Raw genomic sequence first — 26,051 nt, forward strand, 5'->3', positions numbered from 1 at the left:
GGAACTTAGCGTTGGTCTCTCGATATTTAACGTCGGAGCTCGACGGCATGGATATTTATAGCCGGACGGCGCGGCTCTCGATCTTTAACGACGGAGCTCGTCGGTTCGTCCGCTCGGATTATTCGTAGACGCCGGCTCGTCTCTCGATCTTTAACGACGGAGCTCGTCGGCGCGGATATTTATAGCCGGGCGGCGCGGCTCTCGATCTTTAACGACGGAGCTCGTCGGCGCGGATATTTATAGCCGGGCGGCGCGGTTCTCGATCTTTAACGACGGAGCTCGTCGGCGTGTGGCGCTCTTCGGCTCGCTGATGTAGACCTCCCACTGGTGGCGCGACGCTCCGGCTAGCCTGCACAGAAGTCGAGCCGGGAAGGAGTTCCCGGCGGCGACCCTCCGACGCTCAAGTCAGGTAAGCTACGATAAACGAAGTGGCTTCCAAAATCTCTCCATACCTCCCTCCTCGGCGAAACCTGAGGTTCTTTATATATAGAGCTTGTGAAGGGTTTGGGCACGCGTACCTAGGTGCATACGTGTCCCCTGTCCTTTCCCAGGTATGCGGTTGTCAGAAAGCTTACCTGACCCATATTGCTATAGTCAGAGCATGCCCTCGATGGGACAGCAGAATCCCCTGTCACAAGATTTGGAGCATGGCACATACGTGAAACCTACCGGTTGTCAGAGAAGAAATCCTCGGGTCTTTTCCCTTGCTCCAAACTTGTCGTCCGAGCGGCCATCTCCCTCAACATCCGACCGGACATCCGCAGTGGTTTACTTGTGCTTTGTGGAGACTAATAAACAAGGGTGCTTTGACTGTGGTCGATCAAAAGGTCAGCTCGGTCCATGACCTTTTTAACTGAGCGTCGGAACCCCGATTTGACAGGGTGCCTTCCAACCATAAGTGCGAGCCGGCCAGACCCGTCCGGGTATTTGATTCCATCGGCCCGACCGTCTATGGTCGTCCGTCCGGTCGGACCACACTCCTCCCGGATGGGCGGCTACTCCGGTGACTTCCACTCGGCGTTGACATTGCAAGAGAGAGGGGGGGCCCGCTCTTACCACCGGATCAGATACCTTGGGGTTTACCTTGGAAGCTCCCTCTTGACTTGTGCTTCCTCCTTTGACTTTGACCGCTTTCTTTCCCTTTGGACAATGGCTCCGATAATGTCCTTTTTGATAACACAAAAAGCACACAATGTGCTCCTTGCTCTTCTTAATTGTGGGGTGGTCTCCTTAGACTTCTCCTTGCCCTTTGGTGCCACTTGACCCTTCTTCTAAAAATTAGGACTTCTCATTAGTTTCTAGAGAGCACTCCTTATTCAAGATAATCTTCTAGTAGTTGTCAATTCAACGAGAACTTGCATAGGTTTATATAAACTATTTCTTTTTTCTTTATTGGAATGCATCTGGATTCTGGATTATTTTATTCTTAATCCTAAACAATTGGTACTAGAAATAAATAAATGATTTATATTTTTACGATGAAAAAATTAAGTTCCAAGAAACACGGAGGAGTGCTAGAAAATCAGAGTAGTGCAAGAGTAGTGCTGGAAGAAATCAAGTTTCAAGAAGCTGAGTAGTGCTAGAAAAACTTATTGAGAAATCAACGAGTCAGGTCTTGGTCGATATGGGGGTTTGTAAACCATTAGTGAAAGAGTTCATTAATAAGTCTAGGAACTTTAAAACTCTCCCTTAAAATGTTTTGATACTAAGGTTTTTTATAGGGAACAAACAAAATTTTCAGTGAAGGTCTAGAAGTAAACTCCTATTCTATGATTTATTCCTAGAGTTCTTGATTAAAGGTTTGGAAGAGTTGAATTTTGAGGAGTCGACCTATGACATCTTTCAGTCCCACTACTATGTTTTGCATGAGAAGACAAATCTGTCAGTGTTGAGTGTTGTGCTTCTCTACAGCTAAACTTTGATTTATACCACTTTGCTCATAAAAGGGAGATCTCATGTAGAAGAGTAGTATATGCCTAGTGCACAGTATTTTAAAATTTTATCCACATAGTGTTGGAGGGCTTGATGGAAGTGCTTAACCTATCACCTAAATTAGCAAACCAAGTCCTCTTTCTCAATCTTGACCATGATGATAAAAGTTCATTTTTATCGTCTTAGTGGTGTGCACAATAACTAACATACTGCTTTGACTTGTATTTGAGTTACAAATTCATTAATATTTTAAGAGTTTTACCAATTTAGTTCTTCTCTTTAGTACTTAATATTAGTTCCTATTATTTGTTTGAAAGTTGCCTGAGGTCCTTGAATGAGGGAAATGCCGGTAATGCTTTTCTTTTGATCAAACTTAAATGCTTCCAACACTACAAAAAAAAAAAAAAAACAGTTTTACCGACGGGATTATCCGTCGGTATTCCATCGGTATAATAGGTTACCGACAGAATTGTAGTTGTCGGCAACCGATTTGTCAGAAAGGTCATTACCGACGGAAGATCTTATTTCCGCCGGTAATAATATACTGACGGACCATAATTTCATCAGAAACATTGCCGGAACAGTGTCTTTTGGCCAGGAATGAATTACCGATGGAAGACTATTTCCGTCGGTAATTACCGACGGAAACACTTCTTCTGTCGGTAATCACCGACGGAAACACTTGTTTCCGTCGGTAACATATCGACCCACCGACGGGAAACCACGTTTCCGTCGGTAGATTTTTCGATATGTACCGACGGATTTTATACTTCTGTCGGTAAACTAAAAAAAAAATTTCAGGAACAATCTGTTTTGACAATTTCCATATATACAATTTCCAAATATACAAACCATCACAAATATAATTCATTACAATCAATCCACACAAATATATATAATCCACACAAACATATATAATCCACACATAAATTAAAACATCACATTTATACAATCCACAGTTAAACAATCATAACATTCTAACACTTCATTAATACAACTACATACAAACATATAATTCACACTTACTAACTTACATTTTATATATATATATATATATATATATATATATATATATATATATATATATATATATATATATATATATATATATAACAATCACTTTTACAAAATCGACACTTAAACAATCATAATATCATATTATTAGAAACAACTATAATCATCTAAAACAAACTAAACTGAACAAAATATCATAGTGCATATATAAATCCTGTCAAAATGATACATACCATAGTGCAAACTTACAGAATACATACCATAGTGCAGAGTACGTAAAATAATACAAGAATGAAAGATAATGCTAGAAATCCTGTCAAAAGACAAATATCAAATGATCATGTTGATATATAAATAAACATTTTTGCATATATGTATATCAAATTTTATTTATAATAAAATGATACCTGGACACAAAAAAAGAGCATATGATCATATGAAGAGCCAGTATGTAAATAGAACCGAACGTGACTCCTGAAACATATATTAATAAAACATTTAGAAATTAAATGAACATATTATACCAAATAAAAAAATGGACACCGTAACTCATCACTATTCATACATTCTGGATGACTTTTAGCAAAGTTCACAAATTGTTCAACTTCAGCAATAAAATTATCTCTAATAAACTCATTTTCCAAACGATTGTACATCCAAGCTTTGTTCATAGACATTTTGACCTTAAACCAATAAATTGAAAATTAGCAAATATTAACGTACAAACACATTACAAATGAAATAACTATATTATGTTACAGAATAATATACAAATATATCTAAATTAAATCATGCTAAATAATATCAAGTACAATTTACTAAAATATACCTGAAGATGTGTAGGTCAACCGGAGAAGAGCAGCAAATGCTATCTATTTACAAAATAAAAACACCTTAGTACAAAATTTTACTAAAAATTAACAAGTACAAAGCATAAATTATTACTATCGACAAACACAGTAGTGTCCAACGCAGCAACGATCACCAAGGCAACGTCTGGAACATCCGGCTCACAAGCAACTGGCACAGCGGCCAGCGGGCCGCTGGCGGCCGACACATACAGCGGCCCGCTGCCACAGGGGCCAGCGGCCGCCATAGGGGCCAGCGGCCCGCTGGCGGCCGCCACAGGTGCCAGCAGGCCGCTAGCGGCCGGTGTTGCCCGCTGGGGGTCAGTGCTGTTGGAGTGTATACTGGAAGCCTAAGCTTTGTAAACATTCATTATGAATAAAAAATCACATTTGGTCTAATTGTCTACATTTGTTTGTAGTTGTTCATTTAATTTATATTGTAGATAACATAGTATGTGGTGTCACATACAGAAGATGATGTTATCAGTACCTTATAAATTATAAACAGTAGCTCACGACTAAAATGGAAAGGAACAAACCATTAGAAGGTCGTAGTGTAATTAGGTATTAGTTTATCTTGACTATACAATTACACTAGTACACTCAGAGTGTATTGAGTAGGACCATTAGAGGTCGTTTCTTTTATACTGACTTTATAAAGGAACAAAGACCTCAGTTATTATGGAAGTGTGTGCTCTTAATCCTAATATAATAACAAGCACATATGTTTGATATTTATTTCTTTAATTTATCAATGGGTGAGATTTAGTTCGATGAATCAATAAACTCGATAAGTTGGGAAATGGTATCACTTTTAGTGTGTGTTGTTGATTATAGAAGGAAACTGTGTCCTAGAGATACTAGGTTGATAATGTCCTCAAGAGGAGCTCATAAAGATTGTCATGTTAAACCCTGCAGGTGGACTTAGTCCGACATGATAATAAGGTTGAGTGGTACTACTCTTGGACTTAGATATTAATTAAATGAGTTGTCGAACTCACTTAATTAGTGGACATTCGATATCTTAAACACAGGAGACTAACACACTCATAATAAGAAGGAGCCCAAAATGTAATTTGGGATTGGTGCGGTAGTTCAATGATAGTTCTCTAGTGGAATGAATTATCATTGATAAAATTAAGTTGTGTGTTGGCGAACACGGGATGCTTAATTTTATCGGAGACCAAACCAATTCCTCCTCTCGGTCCCTATCGTAGCCTCTTATTTATAGAGTTCTATACCCACCTTCTATACCCACCCAATAGGGCCGGCCAAGCTAGCTTGGGATCAAGCTAGGCCTAGGTATAAATTGGGTGGTAGGCCTAACTTGAACCCAAGCTAGTAGGGCCGGCCAAAATAAATTAAAAAGAAATTTAATTTTAATTTTTATTATTATGTGGAAGATATAATTTAAAGAGAATTAAAATTAAAATATCTCTCTTGTAAAAGATCTACAAAGATTAAAGAAAGAGATTAGATCTCTTTCCTTATTTGTAGATTGGAGAGATGTTTTATTTTCTCTTTAAAAATTATTCACATGTTGATAAAATTAAAATTATAGAAATTTCCTTTTATCAACCATGAAGAGATTTTAAAGAGAAATTTTATTTTTTAAAATTTCCGGAAACAAATTAGGAAGTTTTAATTGTTGATTAAAACTTGTCCAATTTGTTCTCCAATGATGTGGCCGGCCATTGAAGTTTGATTTGGAAAATTTATTTTATTTTTCTAAATTAAATCATGTCAAGGAAATTGAGGAAATTTTATTGTAATTAAATTTCCTAATTTGCCTAGGCCAAGGAATATAAAAGAAGGGGTGAGGGTGCCTTCAAGAGATACAACATCTATTATTTCTCTCCCTCTTTTGTTCCTTGGTGTGGCCGGCCAACCTCTCCCTCTCTTCCTCTTGTGGTGGCCGAATCTCCCTCTTCCATTGGAGCTCTTGTGGTGGCCGGATACTACTTGGAGAAGAAGAAGAAGGAGAGAAAGCTAGCATCTCTTGGAGCTTGGTTAGTATTTTGGTTTTCCTCCTTGGTGAAGTTTTTCCTTTGTGGCCGAACCTTGCTTGGAGGAGAAGAAGGTGGTTGGTGTTTTCTCATCTTGGTAGATCGTTGCCCACACAACGTCCGAGGTTAGAAGAGGAATACGGTAGAAGATCAAGAGGTCTTTCTAGAAGGTATAACTAGTAGTTTTTCCTTTTCCGCATCATGCTAGTTATTTATGGAAATAATACCAAATACAAGAGGCTTACGTTCTAGTATTTCGAATATCTTTTTCGATGTTGTGTTCTTTTGTTTCTTTCTTTTCCTTGTGATTTGATTGTTCTCTTTGGTTAACCTAAAGTTATTTTAGGAACTTAAATATTAGCTTTCTATTAAAGGTTTTGTCTAGTCGGTGGTGGTTGCTCCTATATCCAAGAAGGCCATGTGCCTCGCCACGTCAGTACTGGGAACCTTTTATGGAAATTAATATTTAATGGAATTAATAACTTAAGGAGACTTGGGTCGAACGTGTTAAGTTCCGCAGGAGATCCAAGTCAAAACCTAAAAGAACAAATAGATTAAGTTTTGGATCAAACGTGTTAAGTTCCGCAGGCGATCCAAAATTTAATTTAAAAGAACACATGGTAGCTAGGAAAAGGTTCAGATTTTTGTACAAAATTTTTTTACAGTGGAACCTATAGGTTTTCCGAGTAGCAACCAACAGGTGCTGCCCGCTGGGGGCCGGTACTGCCCGCTGGGTGCCGGTGCTGGCCGCTGGCGACCGGCACAGACGGCCAGCGCCGTCCGCCACAAAGGGCAGCGGGGAGAGGAAAAAAAAATGAGGGTGAGGAAAAAAAATGAGGGAGAGGAGTTACGTTCTTACCGGCGAAATCGGGGAGGAGGAAGAAAGGAATCGTCGCGCGCGTGGAAAGAAAGGAAGCTAGGGTTGTGTTTTAGGCGTATTTACCGACGGAATCTGTATTTCGTCGGTAAAAACGAATTTACCGATGGAATAAAATATTCCGTCGGTATAGTTTTTTTTTAAAAAAAAATAAAACCCATTCCCGACAGAATAAAAGATTCCGTCGGGAATGAAAATAACACCGACCGAATTAACTATTCCGTCGGTGTTTAAGAATAATACCGACGGAAATTGTTTTTCGTCGATATTACCATCGGTAAAACTGTATTTTTTGTAGTGCTAGGTGGAAATCAAACCATCAAATTTTATATATATATATATATATATATATATATATAGGATTTGCTTCTATCCATTGTAAGTGTGAATATATTCATTCAGCCATTCTGAAACTTCAAGTCATGGCTTTGTACATTTCCTCCTACATTAAAATAAGCATCAAATTTTCATAGTAGTCTTCATTGACAGATATTAGATCATCATGGTGTCACCTGGGATATCCACTAGAAGCAACACGATCATCAGAAAACTACAACATACTCAAAGATAAACTAAAATTTCACACGATCTTGTTATACCAACAGAAGTCCAGGTATATATCTTCTCTTTTCAGCAAATTTTGAGTAGCTTTATTTTCAAACATTCTTAATTAGCAAGTTTAGGTTGATACTATTAATGCATATAGAATGATACTTCATATGTTTTTTGTTTGGTATGATTTTTAATCATTTAAATTATGTTTATTAGGTTTATATTTATATTGTTTAATTTACTTATACAAATTTATTGATTGTATTTGTAGGTGACAGGTACTTGGATTTTGCATATGATGGTTGAAGATGATTGATAGTAAATTGTTGAGTTTTTATTTTATAAGACTTTGTTAGTTTTAAAACTCAATGATTTGTTAGTATTTAGTTAGCATTGGATTTAATACTTTTACATTAGTATTACATTTGTACTTTTGTGATAATGGGATGAATTGTGATGATATGGTGAATGAATTGGATATTTTGGATGTAAAACGTTTCTATTCTTATTGTGGTGAATTGTGATGATGGTTAAATTGTGATGATGTGTAACTTTTAATATTATGTGATAAATGTTTTGTATTTAGAATAAATATTATTAATTTATTATGATGTATTCTAAATGTTTCTATTTAATGTTTTTATAAAATATTATAATTAATATTTAATAATGTCATTATAGATTATATAAGATGACAGTTTAAAATACCCTTATAAATTATCATTACTAACATAATTTATTGTCCTTATATAAAAATTTAAAATATTTATAATTGTTAATATAAATTAGTTTAGGTGACATTTATATTTGTCCTTATTTAGATAATAAAAAGGCATGCATAAATGTCCATGAAATATTTTTCGTGATAATTTCAATCGTCATTATATTCCTATATTTAAGACACTTTTGAAGTTAGCATAAATATTTTATAATGACATTATACAAATGTCAGGAATACTAGAGGGTCTATGCTAACACCGCATTTCAATACATTTTTTGGTGATGTCACCATAACTTTAGTGTCACTAAAAGTATACTATAAGGGTATTTATGTGTGTCCTTAAAGACCTTAATTCTAGTAGTATTGCCTCCTCTCGGCCAAGGTGACATGGCCGTGTGGAAGCACATGGCCGTGCCCTTCCTCCTCTCGGCCAAGGTGACACGGTAGTGTGAAAAACAATAGGCAAAGTTGTTTCCTTCAAAATAAGTTGGTCACTTGGTGCTATGACCCTCTTTCAAAAACATCTTTGTAACTCAAAATTCTTACTCCTTGGGATGCCCGTTCTCCAGTTCAACTTTGCTCTATATCATTTATTTTGAGTATAAATTCTCATGAATTTATTTTTCGACTCTATCAAAAAAACTTCATACCAATCAAGATATTTTTAATCTTATAATTTTACGATTGCTTTTATATATTTATAATGTGAAATTTTAATTGTAATATTAGATGGATTGATATATATATATATATATATATATATATATATATATATATATATATATATATATATATATATATATATATATAATAATGAAAGGTGAGATAATGCTCAAACATGAAACATGTCAAACCCCCGTGAGGAATAAGTTTGTGATTCTCTTATTCTTGGTTTTATCTAATCCAGCTCGGATTCTTAGAATATGGTCTTTATGATTAATCTACTGTGTTTGCCTTCCCTCTAAGTTGACTTTTGTGCCTCGAGGAGACGAGGAGCTACGCTGCCTACGCATAAACCATGTAGTTGACATTCCATCTATTTGTCAACTTCGAGAATATATAATCCGCTCGGGTTATTGTTTGGCGTGTGAGAAGCGTTTATCCATGTAATGAAAAGTATTTAATTCATCTACATTTTGCAAATTTCTTTTTATTAGTCTGTAATTCCAATTGCAAAAATATAAAAACCGTAAAAAAAAAAATCGAGAGATTTTATGGAAAATAAACTCTCTATCTTCAATTCAAAATTAATAGTAAAATTATTCAGTTCCTAGTCGGCTTGATAGGAATGGACCGATGAATCATTCAGGAACTGGATCAAATCTCTGATTCACTCGGGTTTAGCATGGAATAAATGCGATCATCCTTTTCTCTTCGATCCAAATCTTTTCAAAAACACTCTTCGTGAAAATTATATTTGGTCTTTTTTTTTAATTAATTATTTATTTGATTCTCCCTTCGTGAGAAATAATTTTTTTTCTTAATTATTTCCACCTCCAACGGTAATTATTCCCTATAAATTTTAATTGACCAAGTTGAAAATGAAATTTATTACCTATAAAAATAAACAGCACAAGCCAACTGAATTAATAAGTAAATATATTACATTTCAATTCGAAATAATTATTATATTAAGGAGCTGTTATTATAATAAATTTTTGGTATATATCTTAATATGAAGATTTATATTTTTTTTAGCAAAAAGTTTCGAGGTGAATTTCCCCCTTTTTCAAGTTAAATGTTGAAAATAATAATTTTCATATATTTAGATATTTGAAACTACACACTAAAAGTCTAATTTTTTTTATAAATATTTAAAAATTATATTAGCTAAATTATCTACATTTACTGTTAAGTGTAGTTGTTCAATTAATTTATATTGTAGATAACATGGTGTGTGGTGTAACACACAAAAGATCGTGTTATCGGTTTTTTATAAATTATAAACAATAGCTCACGACTAAGATGGAAAGGAACAAACCATTGGAATAGTCATACTGTAATTAGGTATTAGTTTATCTTGACTAATAAATTACACTAAGTACACTTCAAGTGTATTGAGTAGGACCATTTAAGGTAAGTTCTTTTTATACTGATTTAATAAAAGAACAAGACCTTAATTATTATGGAAGTGTGTGCTCTTAATCCTAATATAATAAAAAACACATATATTTAGTATTTATTTCTTTGACTTATCAATGGGTCAGATTTAGCTCGATAAATCAATAAGCCCGAAAAGTTAGGAAATGATATTACTTATAGTGTGTGTTGTTGATTATAGAAGGAAACTGTGTCCTAGTAATATAGGTTGAGAATGTCCCCAAGAGGAGCTTATAAGGATTGTCATGTTAAACCTTGCAGGTGGACTTAGTCCGACATGATGATAAGGTTGAGTGGTACTACTCTTGGACTAAAATATTAATTAAGTGAGTTGTCAGTAATTCATTTAATTAGTGGGCATTCGACATCTCAAACACAGGGAGACTAATACACTTATAATAAGGAGCCCAAAACGTAATTTGAGATTGATGTGGTAGTTCAATAATAATTCTTTAGTGATATGAATTATTATTGATGAAATTAAGTTGAGTATTCGAGGTGAACACGGGAAGCTTAATTTCATCGGGAGACCAAAACCAATTCCTCCTCTCGGTCTCTATCGTAACCTCCTGTATATAGAGATTTATATCCATCACATACCCACTCCTTACCTAACCCAAGGGGGTCGACCAACCTAGCTTGGAACCCAAGCTAGGATTGGCCAAGACCAAGTGGTTGAGCCAAGTAGGTGGTCGGGCAATGCTTGGAGACCAAGCATGATGTGGCCGGCCACATCACATTAAAAGGATTTTTATTTTAAATTTTTTCTTATGTGGATTCCATGATTTTAAAAGAGAGTTTAAAATTTAAATCTTTCCTTTTATAGCTTTCTACAAAAGATTAAGAAAAAATATGATATCTTTCCTTATTTGTAGGTTGAAAGAAATATTTTAATTTTTATAAAATTTTTTTTAACAATGTTCATGATTTAAAAAGAAAGTTTTAAAATTAAATATTTCTTTTTATAAGTTTCTACAAATGATTAAGAAAAGATTTGATATTTTTCCTTATTTGTAAATTGAAAGGATATTTTAATTTTAAAAATAACTTTCCTTTTTGGAAATCATCCACATGTTTTAAAAAAATATTTTAATTTATAAAATTTCCTTTTATAACCACCATGAAAGGATAATTTGTTAGAGAAATTTTATTTTAAAATATCCGGAATCAAATAAGGAAATTTTAATTTGTGTTTAAAACTTTCCTTGCTTGGAGATTTGGTTGTGGTCGGTCATATTGTTTAAGAAAAGGGAAATTGATTTTAAATCAATTAAATTTTCCTTTTCATGGCAAAGGAATTAGAGCATCCGCAACGCCGCATTAGAGCGGCGTTATAATGCCACTGTAGCTTTAACGTGGCGTTGCAGAATGCCGCGTTAACATTAATCTCTTGAACGTGTTCATTGTTCTGAACACGTTCAAGCTCCATTGAACACTTCATGGGGTGGGCCAGGATGTTATAAATATAATTTTAAATTTCTATTTATTAAATAATTTATAAATTATAAAATTAAAAAAGGTAATATTTTATATTTTAAAAGTAATAATATTAATAATAATAATAATAATAATTTAAATATTTTAAACTCATATTTAAAATATATTTATTTAATATGATATAATTTTAAGATGGTTGAATGGATTGTGGGACTCAAAAATAATGAGTGTTAATGTTAAAAGGATGTGGGTGAAAGAAAAATGTTGTTATAATGAGTATATGGCAGTGGGTCCCATGCTTTTTGATGAGATGGTGAGTATTATAACATTGTAACATTGTGGATGCCCTTAAGGAAGTTTTTATTTAAATTTCCTTATTTGTCAAGACCAAGAAATATAAAAGAGGAGGTAGAGGTGCCTTCATGAAGAACAACTCTATTCTATTTTCCCTTCCTCTCTTCCTTGGTTGTGGCCGGCCCTAGAGGTTCTCCCTCTCCTCTTCTCTTCTTCTTTAGTGGTTGGTTTCATCCTTCTCTTGGAGCTTTTGATGGTGGCCGGTTCTAGTTAGGAGAAGAAGGAGAGAAAGGAGACTTTGTTTCTTGCATCCCTTGGAGCTTAGTGGTGGTGGTCGAAATTCTACATCCTTGGAGGATTCTTGGTTTGGCCGAAACTTGCAATGAGGAAGGAGAAGGGTTTGAATGGTTCTCATCTCGGTAAATCGTTGTCCACACAACGTCCGGGATAAGAAGATGAATACAGTAGAAGATCAAGAGGTCGTTGCATACAAAGGAAGATATAACTGGTAATTATTTTCCACATCATATTAGTTTTTCTTTTGTATGAATTTCAAACACAAGAGGCATTATATTCTAGATTTTCGGATTAGATATTCGAAGTTGCGTTTTTTTTTTTTTTTTTTTTTTTAAATTTGTGATTCGATTGTTCTTTTTTATTAAACCTAGAGTTATATAAGGAAATTAAATATTAGGTTTCCTTAAAAGGCTTTGTCTATGCGGTGGTGGATGCTCCCATACCCAAGAAGGTCATGTGTCTCGCCATATAGTCCTGGAAGCTAATTTTGGAAATTAATATTTAATTAAATTTATAACATAGGTTGATTTGGATCAATAGTGTTAAGTTCCGCTTGCGATCCAAGTCTAAACCATTAAGAACAGATAAGTTTGCGGTTCCTAATTTAACTTCTAAAGAACACAATAGGTTGTTTAGGAAAAGGTTCGACACTTGTACAAAATTTTTGTACAGTGAAACCGGTACGATTCTCCTAGGATCAATCAACATATTTCTCGATACTCACTCGTTACATTCCCTTTACTTTTCTTCCATGTTACGATATTAATCAACAGGAAGATATCGATACGAAACGCCTAATATCTTGCCGCAAAATTCAGTTCCCAATCGGCTCATCAGGAATGGACCGATGAATCATTCACGAACCGGACCAAATCTCTGACACACTCAGATTTATCAAGGAATAAATGTGATGATCCTTTTCCCTTGGACCTAAATATTTTCAGATACACTCTGTGAGAAAATTATATTTGATCTTCTTTTTTAATTAATTATTTATTAGATTCTTCCTTGTCAGAAATAAATATTTTTTGTTCTTAATTATTTCCACCTCCAACGGCACGAAGAGGTCGTATCCGCTATAAATTTTAATTGACCGAGTTGAAGATGGAATTTATTACCTATAAAATAAACTGCACAAGCCAACTGAATTAATAAATAAGTATATTACATTTCAATTCGAAATAATTATTATATTAACGAACTGTTATTATAATAAATTTCCTTCTTAGTTGGTATATATTAATATGAATTTATATTTTTTTTAGCAAAACGCTTCGAGGTGAATTTCCCCTATTCAAGTTAAATATTGAAAATAATAATTTCCATATATTTAGATATTTGAAATTTTATTTCTTTTATTTAAAAAAAAAATTATGTCTGATCGCTAGCGATCTTTCTCGGTACTCATCCGTTACATTCCATTTACTTTTATTCCATATGACGATATATTAATCAACGAGAAGATATCGATACGATACGACCGTAACGTCATAATATTTCATCACAAAATTCAGTCCCAGTCGGTTCGCCAGTAATGGACCGACGAATCATTCATGAATTGGACCAAATCTCTGGCCCATTCAAGTTTAGCAGGGAATAAATGCGATGATCCTTTTCTCTTCGACCAAATCTTTCCAGATACACTCTTCGAGAAAATTATATTTCATCTCCTTTTTTAATTAGTTATTTATTTGATTCTCCCTTTATCAGAAATAAAATATTTTTTTCTTAATTATTTCCACCTCCAACGACAAGAAGAGCTTGTATCCGCTATAAATTTTAATTGACCGAATTGAAAATGAAATTTATTACCTATAAAATAAACAGCACAAGTAGGGTGGGCATAAACTGACCAAACCAAAAATCGAAACGACCAAAAAAATTGAAGAAACTTTCTTTTTGATTTTTCCGGTCAAATTTTCCAATACCATTTTCACTCTTTTTAAAATATTAGATATATATTTAGGTCTTTAATAATTTACTCATATTTTATATTTTATGAACCATAGACCATACATTTGAGCCTTTAATATTTTTTTTAATATTTTGTAGTAACAAGTTATCTTATTTAATTATTAAAATTACTTCTTTGATATTTGAATAATTTTTTGTTTTATTATCATTGAGTGAATTGAGTTTATATTTTGTATTGCATTAATCAAATGAGGAATAATTTAATTAATTATTATATAATAATTATTATTATTGTTGTATTATAAAAAAATGAACTGAATCGTAATAAAAAATTGTTCAATTTCAGAATAAAATATTTTCAAATTAAAAATTGAAAAATCGAACCGTAGTAGAGCAATACAAATCGAACCGATTGACGCCACCCCTAAGCACAAACAACTGAATTAATAAGTAAGTATATTATATTTTAATTCGAAATAATGATTATATTAAGGAGCTGTTATTATAATATCAAGATTTATAATTTTTTAGCAAAAGCTTCGAGGTGAATTTCCCCTTTTCAAGTCAAATATTGAAAATAATAATTTTCATATATTAAGATATTTGAAATTTTGTTTCTTTTCTTAAAAAAAAATCATGATCAGATCGCTAGCAATCTTCCTCGGTACTCACCCGTAACATTTTATTTATAAATAGAATGCTCATTTTATTATAAATAAAATTTGATATACATATATGTAAGAATGTTTATTTATATATTAATACGATCATTTGATATTTATCTTTTGACAGGATTTAGGATTTCTAGCATTATCTTTCATTCTTGTATTATTTTACGTACTCTGCACTATGGTATGTATTCTGTAACTTTGCACTATGGTATGTATCATTTTGACAGGATTTATATATGCACTATGATATATTGTTCAGTTTAGTTTGTTTTAGATTATTATAGTTGTTTCTAATAATATGAATGATTTGTTATAATATTGTTATTGTTTAAGTGTCGATTGTGTAAAAGTGATTGTTATATATATATATAACGACCCACCTTCCTTACTATTCTTTAAGGTGACTGTTACTTAACTATTGACTCTACTCACTAGTGTTACTTATGCTAATATTAGCAACACTTAAATTTGTCACGCCCCCAGAGAAGTTCCTATCAAAAAATTTCCAGTAGTATCTCCCCTGTACCGGTGACAATATAAGCATATATACACAAGCAAAATAACACCATCCACGCAGTTTAATAAATCAGATCATACAAGTAATGAATAGCGGAAACATAATGACATACAACTTCTTACTCCAAAATTTTCTTATCAACCTAAATAAAGAATTAATCTAAACAAATTCTTAAACTAAGTGCCAAGGCTTCTATAGTCCAGGCATCACACATCCATCTGCACCTCCTTGTCGCCTTCCTTGACTATAGCTTTTCCTTTCCTTTATCTGCAGTAAGAGGAAATGCAATCTATAAGTAAAATTGCTTAGTAAGCGCTATCTAACTCACAAAATCTTGATATGCATGTACATATATCTATAACATAAACTAACTGAATGCTTACTGAAAACTACTTATGTTCATCTAATAGTAAAGGAATCATAACAAACTGAAATGATAAACATGTAAAATTGCTCATGCTCACCTACTAGCAAATAACAGTAAGCTAATCAAAATAACATGCTAGCATAAAAGAAAACTAAACTTGCTGATTTTAAAACAAAGTGAAACTTATTTCATTTGTTCTAAACTTATTCTTTTATTTCACTTGTTTAAAACTTATACTTTAATACTTGAAAATAATAATCAACTTCTCTTGGGCCCAGGTGTAGTACCATCTTATGTGTGTTCCCTAATAGGTTGGGGTAGCGAGCCACCAATCCTAAAAGAGCAGACCTTGGCCTACCAGGGCCAAGGCCTTGGAATTGAACACCTGGGTTTATTTAACGACAACCTTGGAAGTCGGGTACTAGCCTCTTCAAAGTAAAATATCTTATTATCTTAATTATTTATTCTTTAAATGTCTTGGCATTTTAACAAGCACCTTGTGTGCCAAAATCCTTAAAGTATTGACTTTGGGATCTACTTAAGGCCTTGGCCTTTTTCTTTCTTTTCTTTATCTCTCTTATACTTGTTAATACCTCTAATAAAAGAATGTCTCATACAAAACTGCACTAAAATGCTTATTAACATTGCACTGAAATGCTTAACAGAATTGCATGAAAATACTTAATAAAACTGTACTGAAATGCTCAATAAAACTGTATACTATGCTAATCAAAATTCTGCATACTTTGCTAACAAAATTCTGCATACTGTGCTAAATAAAATTCTGCATATTAAGCTAACAGAAATCTGCATACTATGCTAAACAAAACTGCACTATGAGCTTAACGAAACTGCACTTGAATGTTAACTAAATTCTGCACTTGAAACTCTAAAGAAAACTGCACTATAAGCTCTCAAAATCTGCACTATATGCTTACGAAATCTGCACTATAAACTTACAAAATCTGCACTATATGCTTACGAAATCTGTACTATAAACTTACAAAATCTGCACTATGTTAAATTACATGCTTTAAGAACTAAAACTAAAACTATTTGTTCATATTCAAATCTAACAAATTTTGAATTAAGTTTCATGGAAGCAAGTATCAAAAGAACAAGCCGAAACCTCTACAATTCCTCCTGTTCAGCACTACTACAAGGCAACCAAAACGAAACAAATTGCTTCATATAGCCATCCATGACAGTGATCATAACGGAAACTTACATGCTCAACAACCAATCTATACTATCTCATATTCATTGCCTAATAGCCAAGAATGAACGGATTGCACAGCAAACTCCAAGGAAACTACTTGTGCCCTTTTCATTGCTCCAGCCAAACTTCATGCTAAACAATCAAAAATCTGCAAATCTAATTAAGCTACTAGAGATCAAATTGGATTTTCCAATGCTAAACCATCAAAACTACAATGCTAAACAATTCAAAATCTGTAATGCTAAACAAATCAAAATCTGTAATACTGAACAATCATTCCTCATACACTGTGCCACAGCAATCCATTGAACACCTCGGAACTAAAATTATTCATGCTCTTTCCTTAGCACAAACCGAACTTGCAAGGCTCCATATGAGCCGACTGTGTCCATTGAGGTAACCACAATTAACAAAAATCTAATTATGAGATGCTAATTATAAGAACTGAGAAGTCTAACCTACATGCCAAATCCATTAAAACTCCTTCTCATCTTCTTTATAAAACTCACGGCAGCAAAACCTCAATCAACAAATCTTTACAGCATAATCCGAAATCTGTAGAAATCCAAACCATATGCCTAACTAAACAATTCATTTCTTTCTTTGAGATTCTCGGCAACAAACATCAAGAGCACTGCCCTTACAACATGCTACGAAATCAAGAATGAAGCAAGAATCCGAAACCTCAATTCATGGCAGCAAGTAAAGGAAATCTCAGAACTAGTCTTACTGCAGGTGAGAGCGCTTACCTTGGCGTTCTTGGACTCACCACCGAAGAAGAGGGCTTCTAGGGTTTCGGAAGATTGAAATTTTCGGTGACTCCTCGTGATTCCATGCTCTCCTCGACGAGAGGATCATGAAAATATGAAGAACTCTCAGAAAGACCCCTTGGTCGGCCGCCGGAGAGAAGACCTAGCCTCCTTCATTTCCGCCCAAGCAGGAGTTGTCGCACGCTGTTCGCGAGCGAGAGAGGAGAGGAAGGGAGAAGTTTAGGTCACAAGGAAAATAATCCCTAAGTTCTCTCTTTATAACTAGGGTATTCTGTTATGGCTTAAGAATATTTCGCTTCCCTTCTTATCATGAAACATTCGCTTGAGCACTTGGTCAGTCGGATCTGCTTAAGGCTTGGATCGGGTTGGAGGTCGCGGGTTCAAACCTTGGCCGAACCTCTTTAATTTTTGCAACTTCTTCCTTTTGGTAAAAATATCAAACGAATTCTAAAAATTACATAAAAATACTCTAAAAATTTCTAAAAATCTCTAGAATATTTATAAAGCATTTCTAAATATTTTTAATTACTATTAGGACTCCAAATATTAAAATTTGGGGTATTACAATATATATGTGATGTAAGTCAGTAAGTGTGGATTATATGTTTGTATGCAGTTGTATCAATGAAATGTTAGAATGTTATGATTGTTTAACTGTGAATTGTGTAAATGTGATGTTTTAATTTATGTGTAGAGTATATATGTTTGTGTGGATTAATTGTAATGAATTATATTTGTGATGGTTTGTATATTTGGAATTTGTATGTATGAAAATTGCCAAAACAGAAAGAATCTGGAATTTTTTTTTTACTTTATCGACGGAAAACAGAATCCGTCGGTATATATCGAAAAAATCTACCGACGGAAATAGGTTTTCCCGTCGGTAGATCGATATATTACCGACGGAAAAACCTGTTTCCGTCGGTAATTACCGACGAAAGAGGTCTTCCGTCGATAATTTATTCTCCGACAAAAATCACTGTTCCGGGACTATTTCCGATGGAATTATGGTTCGTCGGTATATTATTATCGACGGAAATAGGACCTTCCGTCGGTAATGACCTTTCTGACAAATCGGTTATTGACAATTGTATTTCTGTCGGTAACCTATGATATCGACGGAAGGCCGACGGATTATTCCGTCGGTAAACCTGTTTTTTTTTAGTGTTATTTTTCTTCCATGTGACGATATATTAATCAACGGGAAGATACCGATACGATACACCCGTGACGTCGTAATACCTCGTCGCAAAATTCAGTTCCCAGTCGGCTTGTCAGGAATGGACCGACGAATCATTCACGAATTGGACCAAATCTCTGGCCCACTCGGGTTTAACAAGGAATAAATACATACGATGATCATTTTCACCCAAATCTTTTCAGATGCACTATTCGAGAAAATTATATTTGGCCTACTTTTTTTAATTAATTATTTATTTGATTTTCTCTTTGTCCGAAATAAAATATTTTTTTCTTAATTATTTCCACCTCAAGAAGAGAGGTTGTATCCACTATAAATTTTAATTGACTGAGTTGAAAATGGAATTTATTACCTATAAAATAAACAACACAAGTAGCGGTGGGCATAAACCAACCGCACTGAAAAACCCGATCAAATCGAAAAAATCGAACAGGCCAAAAAAATCGAAGAAATTTTTTTTAAAGATTTTTTCGGTCAAATGTTTTAATATCAATTTTACTCTTTTTGAAATATTGGACATATATTTAGGTCTTTAATAATTTACTCATATCTTATGAACTATGGTCATACATTTGAACCTTTAATTTTTTTTTTAATATTTAGTAGTAACCAGTTATCTTATTTAACTATTAGAATAACTATTTTGATATTTGAATAATTTAAATTTTATTATGGTTGAGTGACTTGAGTCTATATTTTGAAATATATTGCATTAATCAAATGAGGAATAGTTTAATTAAGTATTATATAATCGATCGAAAAAGTGGTTGTATTATAAAAAATGAATCGAATCGTAATAATAAATAGTTCAATTTCAGATCAAATATTTTTAAATTAAAAATCGAAAAACCGAACCGTAATAATAGAGCAATACAATCTAACTGACGCCCACCCTAAACACAAGTCAACTGAATTAATAAGTAAGTATATTACATTTCAATTCGAAATAATATTATATTAAGGAACTGTTATTATAATAAATTCCCTTGTTAGTTGGTATATATTAATATGAAGATTTATATTTTTTAGCAAAAATCTTCGAGGTGAATTTTATTGGTGCAATATTCCTTAGGTCAAGGTTGATCTGGTTGACTGATCTTGAATTGGTTCAAGCTCGAGCCTTGATGTTTGAGTTTCAATGTTTGACAATACATGGAGACAAGACATGGAGATTGTAGGTGCAATTGTTCATGTGGTGAGATTGTGAGGGAGAGTCAAGTATGTCAAGGTTGACTGGATACTTGACTGGAAAATCCTGGTGAGTGAAGCCAGGTGAAAGTCCTAACTAGAAGGTTAGGTAGACTAGAAAGTCCTGGTGAGTGAAGCCAGGCAAATGAGAAATCCTACTGAGTGAAGCTAGGTGAAAGTCCTGGTGAGTGAAGCCAGGTAAAAGGAAAATCCTAGTGAGTGAAGCTAGGTGAAAGTCCTGCTGAGTGAAGTCAGGCAGAAGGAAAATCCTAGTGAGTGAAGCTAGGTGAAAGTCCCGGTGAGTGAAGCCGGGCAGCTAGAAAATCCTGGTGAGTGAAGCCAGGTGAAAGTCCTAGTAAGTGAAACTAGGCAGATGAAAAGTCCTAGTGAGTGAAGCCAGGCACGGGAAATCCAGGTGGATCAAGGTGATCGGACACCTGGTGAAAATAAGTCCAAGTCGGTCAAGGGTGACCGGTTACTTGGCACGAGGGAATCCAGATGAGTCAAGGTTGACCAGACATCTGGTGGAAGTTCAAGTGGGTCAAAGGGATTGACCGGACGCTTGGTAAGGGAGTCCTAGCAGGTCAAGGGTGACCGGATGCTAGGTATGATGAACCAACAGATCATGGTTGACCAGATATTTGTTTAGGGGACTTTGGACTTGTTTTTGGGCAAGAACAAGAAGCTGGATCGATCAGCCGATCGATTGTCACATGCCCAATCGATCGGGCGATCGATTGGGTGAGTCCCCGCGATAAGCTTTCTCCCAATCGATTAGTGGATCGATTGGGGAGAAGTGTCACGCGAAGATCGACCGATCGATCCAGAGTCCCCAATCGATCGGGCGATCGATTGGGAGGTACGATTTCGCACGATAAACCCTGGATCGATGAGCCGATCGATCCAGGTAATTTTCGAGAGCACAGAGGCGCTCTGGATCGATCGACCGATCAATCCAAAGCCTCCCCGATCGATTGAGAGCAATTCAATCGATCGAGATCCGACCGTTGGCGTCGTATTTAGCTGCTGGCGAGCTGTTCTCTCGTAAGAACTCACGGCCTTCTTCTCCAGCGAGCACAGATCTTCACAGAGCTTCTCCACAGAGTTCTCACCGCCAGTTCTTGAAGTTCTTGGAGGTTCTTCCAAGTCAAAAGGCGGATCTACAGCAAGAAGAAGAAATCTAGGGTTAGGGTTTTCTTGTGCTAACTTGTAAGCTTTTAGCTTGTATTTTGTTCCCTTTCCTTTTCTTCTTGTAGTGTGAACTTGTAGGGCTTCTCCGCCTTTGGTAGTTACCATAAATGAGTGTTTTATTAGTGGAGGGTGCGTAAGTGTGTGGATCCTTGGACTAGTCACCTCTTATGAGGTGGATACCAAGTAAATCCTCGAGTTAGTATTGTTGTATTTGTGTTCTTGTATTTTCCGCTGCACATCATCGCAAGAAACAAGCAATGACGAACACGAGATCGCGTCGAGCTATTCACCCCCCTCTAACTACATAATCGGTCCCAACAAGTTTCCCCCTTTTCAAGTTAAATATTGAAAATAATAATTTTCATATATTTAGATATTTGAAATTTTGTTTCTTTTTTTTTTAAAAAAAATCGTGGTCTGGTCGTTAGCGATCTTCCTCGGTACTCACCAGTTACATTCCATTTACTTTTATTTTATGTGACAATATATTAATCAACAGGAAGATACCGATACAATACGCCCATGATGTCGTAATATCTCAACGCAAAATTCAGTTCCCAATCGGCTCGTCAAGAATGGACCGATGAATCATTCACGAACCGGACCAAATCTCTAGCACACTCGGATTTAACAGGGAATAAATGTGATGATCCTTTTCTCTTCAACCCAAATCTTTCCAGATACACTCGTTGAGAAAATTATATTTGATCTCTTTTTTTAATTAATTATTTATTCGAATATTTTTTTTCTTAATTATTTTCACCTCCAACTAGATCCTATCCGTTATAAATTTTAATTGACCGAGTTGAAAATTGAATTAATTACCTATAAAATAAACAGCACAAGCAACTGAATTAATAAGTAAATATATTACATTTCAATTCGAAATAATTATTATATTAAGGAGCTGTTATTATAATAAATTTCGTTCGTAGTTGGTATATATTAATATGAAGATTTATACTTTTTTAGCAAAATGTTTCGAGGTGAATTTCTCCCTTTTCAAGTTAAATGTTGAAAATAATAATTTTCATATATTTAGATATTTGAAATTTTATTTTTTTCCTTAAAAAATAAATCGTGGTCTGATCGCTAGCGATCTTCCTCGGTACTCACCCGTTACATTTCATTTACTTTTCTTCCAAGTGACGATATATTAATAAACGGGAAGATACCGATATGATACGCCCGTGACGTCGCAATATCTCGTCACAAAATTTAGTTCCCAGTCGACTCACCAAGAATGGACCGACGAATCATTCACGAATCGGACCACATCTCTGGCCCACTCGGATTTAGCAGGGAATAAATATGATGATCTTTTTCTCTTCTACCCAAATCTTTTGAGATACACTCTTTGAGAAAATTAAATTTGGTCTCCTTTTTTAAATTAATTATCTATTTGATTCTCCCTTTGTCTGAAATAAAATATATTTTTTCTTAATTATTTCCACCTCCAACGGCAAGAAGAGGTCGTATATTTATAGCTGACCGAATTAAAAATGAAATTTATTAGCTATAAAATAAATAGAACAAGCCAACTGAATTAATAAGTAAATACATTACATTTCAATTCGAAATAATTATTATATTAAGGAGCTGTTATTATAATAAATTTGCTTCGTAGTTGGTATATATTAATATGAAGATTTATATTCTTTTTTAGCAAAAAGCTTCGAGGTGAATTTCCCCCTTTTCAAGTTAAATATTGAAAATAATAATTTTCATATATTTAGATATTTAAAATTTCATTTCTTTTCTTTTAAAAAAAATCATGATCTTGATCGCTAGCGAGGTTCCTCGGTATTCATCCATTACATTCCATTTACTTTTCTTTCAAATGATGATATATTAATCAACGGAAAGATATCAATATGATACGCCCGTGACGTCGCAATATCTCGCTGCAAAATTCAATTTCTAGTCATCTCGTCAGGAATGGGCCGACGAATCATTCACAAACCAGACCAAATCTCTGGCTCACTCGGGTTTAACAAGGAATAAATGCTATGATATTTTCTCTTCTACCCAAATCTTTATAGATACACTCTTTGAGAAAATTATATTTGATCTCCTTTTTTAATTAATTATTTATTTGATTCTCCTTTTGTCAGAAATAAAATATTTTTTTTCTTAATTATTTCCACCTCCAACGGTATCCGCTATAAATTTTAATTGATCGAGTTGAAAATGAAATTTATTACCTATAAAATAAACAGCACAAGCCAACTGAATTAATAAGTAAATATATTACATTTCAATTCGAAATAATTATTATATTAACGAACTGTTATTATAATAAATTCCCTTGTTAGTTGGTATATATTAATATGAAGATTTATATTCTTTTAGCAAAAATCTTCGAGGTGAATTTCCCCTTTTCAAGTTAAATATTGAAAATAATATTTTTCATATATTTAGATATTTGAAATTTTGTTTCTTTTCTTTAAAAAAAATCATGGTATGATCGTTAGCGATTTTCCTTGATACTCATCCGTTACATTCCATTTATTTTTCTTCTATGTGATGATATATTAATCAACGGGAAGATATCGATACGATATGTCCGTGACATTGCAATATCTCACCGCAAAATTCAGTTCCCAATTGCCTCGCCAAGAATGGACCGATGAATCATTCACAAACCGGACCAAATCTCTAGCCCACTAGAATTTAGCAAGGAATAAATATGCATAATTTTTTTCTCTTCGACCCAAATCTATTCACATACATTCTTCGAGAAAATTATATTTGGTCTTTTTTTAATTAATTATTTATTTGATTCTCTTTTTCTGAAATAAAATATTTTTTTTCTTAATTATTTCCACTCCAACGGCAAAAAGCTTCTAATTTCCCTTTTCAAGTTAAATATTGAAAATAATATTTTTCATATATTTACATATTTGAAATTTTGTTTCTTTTTTCTTTAAAAAAAATCGCGTGCTCTGATCGCTAGGATCTTTCTCGGTACTCATCCATTACATTCCATTTACTTTTTTCCATGTGATGATATATTAATCACCGGGAAGATACCGATACGATATGCCCGTGACGCCGCAATATCTCTCCCGATATAAAAATTTAATTTGGGAAATTCCGCGTGAGACACAATGTGGGGTCCACGCTTTACTTGGAGCCTTGGAGGTAATTCTGTGGTCAATAATTGAGGTGCTCTTGTGGGTCATCAGGTCCGGCAGGATTAATAATAATTGGCGTCTTTGTACTTGAGCGACGATTTGGTTGCGATTCCCTGCCCTTTATTCTTCGGCCTCTTTATATACCTCGCGATTCGGTAGGCGAAATGCGAGATCGATAGTCTTCTTGTTTGATTTGCTGGTTGTTGATCGGATAGCTGTATATCTGCAATGTCGTCGACGGCGAGAGGAGGGAGAGGCATCTGCAGCGGAGTTGGGGTCGCAGGGGAGCCGGCGGCGATCCATGTGCTGGCGGTGGATGATAGCTCCGTCGACCGGGCGTTGATTGCGGGACTCCTTCGGAGCTCGAAGTACAGAGGTATCGTACAATCGCCTCGTTTTCTTCTCCTCGCCTGAGATTCCTCTAATTAGGGCTTCGCCCTTTTCTTCCTGGCTTCGATGGCAGTCACGGCTGTGGACAGTGGGAAGAAAGCACTGGAGCTGTTGGGAATGGTGAGTCGGCTCGATTCGTTTTTTTTTCCCTTCTGGTTCGGCAGATCCTTAGATCATTCGATGAGATTCTGATGAAAAAAATGGGATTTTGTAGCAGGAACCAAACGTGAACATGATCATCACTGATTACTGGATGCCAGAAATGACAGGATACGAGCTGCTCAAAAGGGTCAAGGTAAGAACAAATCTCATTAAAAAATGATAGTTTCCTGTGATTCTGAATGCTGATGCCCGAAGCTTAATTCTGCGACAGGAATCAAACAAATTGAAACAAATCCCTGTGGTCATAATGTCTTCCGAGAACGTTCCCAACAGAATCAACAGGCAAACAAACATATTTAACACTCCTCGATATAGTAAAAGATCATTTTTCCCGATTTGATGATTGATTTTTTCCCCCCTCCTTCAGATGTTTGGCAGAAGGAGCGGAAGATTTCTTTCTGAAGCCTGTGAGGCCATCTGATGTATCTCGTTTGTCCGGTTGGATCAGATAGCAACCGGCGATGGCAGAAGAGGAAGATAAAGAAACGCCTGGAGGCACAATTTTTCTTCAGCTCGCTCTCGTTTAGCATTTTATTCTTTTGTTTCGTTCTTATGAGCTTTGGTGATAAAGGGCATGGACAAGGAGGAACTGTCACGATGAGAGACCATCGTCTTCCTTGGATCTCATCTTGCAGTTTCAGATGTGAATATGCTTCAAGCAGACATTTCAATGTCATTCCGATTTGTTAGTTCGTGTTGCTCGTAAAAACTTGAAAAGGCCATGTGTTCCTCAGAGAAACATTTATGTAAAAGAGTTTTGTTGTTGGAGAATGAACAGGACGGAGGGACAAGTCCAGTTGTAAGATTTGATGAGGAAACCAAAGCAGATTTGCTGTACTGGACTACTGACTAAGCTTTGCCTTATTGGAGCGGATCAGTGGGATCCTCCTTGTCGGAATCCTATGGAGATCTTTTAGTGATTGGTTATCCGCTCGTCATTTGATATTCGACAATTTATTTATTTACCCTAAATAACTTTCAAAATTAATTAAATCTTGCACCACGCCTTGAATTTTATTTATTAAATAATATTTTTTTAATCCGCTTCAGCACTTTCAATATTTTATTAAAAGTGTTTTTAAATAGTTTTAAATGAAAAATAAATAAATATAAACATTATCAATTTAGCACAAATAAGAGGCTTTTATGGTAATTCATTATTTTTATTGAAAGTGCTTTGAAGATTCAATATCTGAAAAACTAACATAGGCATATTCATGGAAACCTACAAGCGTAATGGTCAGTA

General features: G+C 34.5%; 1 protein-coding gene across 2 annotated transcripts; it reads left to right on the forward strand.

Annotated features, from left to right (window-relative positions):
* Positions 1–24,315: 24,315 nt before the first annotated feature.
* On the forward strand, positions 24,316–25,494 carry LOC122015625 (two-component response regulator ORR5-like). 2 transcript variants are annotated; one of them, XM_042572616.1, is made up of 5 exons: positions 24,316–24,629; positions 24,717–24,763; positions 24,858–24,938; positions 25,017–25,087; positions 25,173–25,494. In XM_042572616.1, exons 1-5 carry the CDS (start codon positions 24,482–24,484, stop codon positions 25,255–25,257), a joined length of 432 nt encoding a protein of 143 aa, XP_042428550.1. In that variant the 5' UTR covers positions 24,316–24,481; the 3' UTR covers positions 25,258–25,494. The 2 variants fall into 2 exon arrangements, with proteins under 2 accessions (XP_042428550.1, XP_042428551.1); XM_042572617.1 differs by having other exon boundaries at positions 24,319–24,629; positions 24,861–24,938.
* The last annotated feature ends 557 nt before the right edge of the window (positions 25,495–26,051 follow it).

Source organism: Zingiber officinale, chromosome 8B (genome assembly GCF_018446385.1).
Source record: "Zingiber officinale cultivar Zhangliang chromosome 8B, Zo_v1.1, whole genome shotgun sequence".
Classification (NCBI taxonomy): domain Eukaryota; kingdom Viridiplantae; phylum Streptophyta; class Magnoliopsida; order Zingiberales; family Zingiberaceae; genus Zingiber; species Zingiber officinale.

Coding starts and splice junctions, on each gene's coding strand:
- LOC122015625 (XM_042572616.1), top strand. CDS start 24,482: ATGTCGTCGACGGCGAGAGGAGGGAGAGGCATCTGCAGCGGAGTTGGG. Junction 24,939..25,016: donor AGCTGCTCAAAAGGGTCAAG/GTAAGAACAAAT, acceptor ATTCTGCGACAG/GAATCAAACAAATTGAAACA. Junction 25,088..25,172: donor GTTCCCAACAGAATCAACAG/GCAAACAAACAT, acceptor CCCCTCCTTCAG/ATGTTTGGCAGAAGGAGCGG.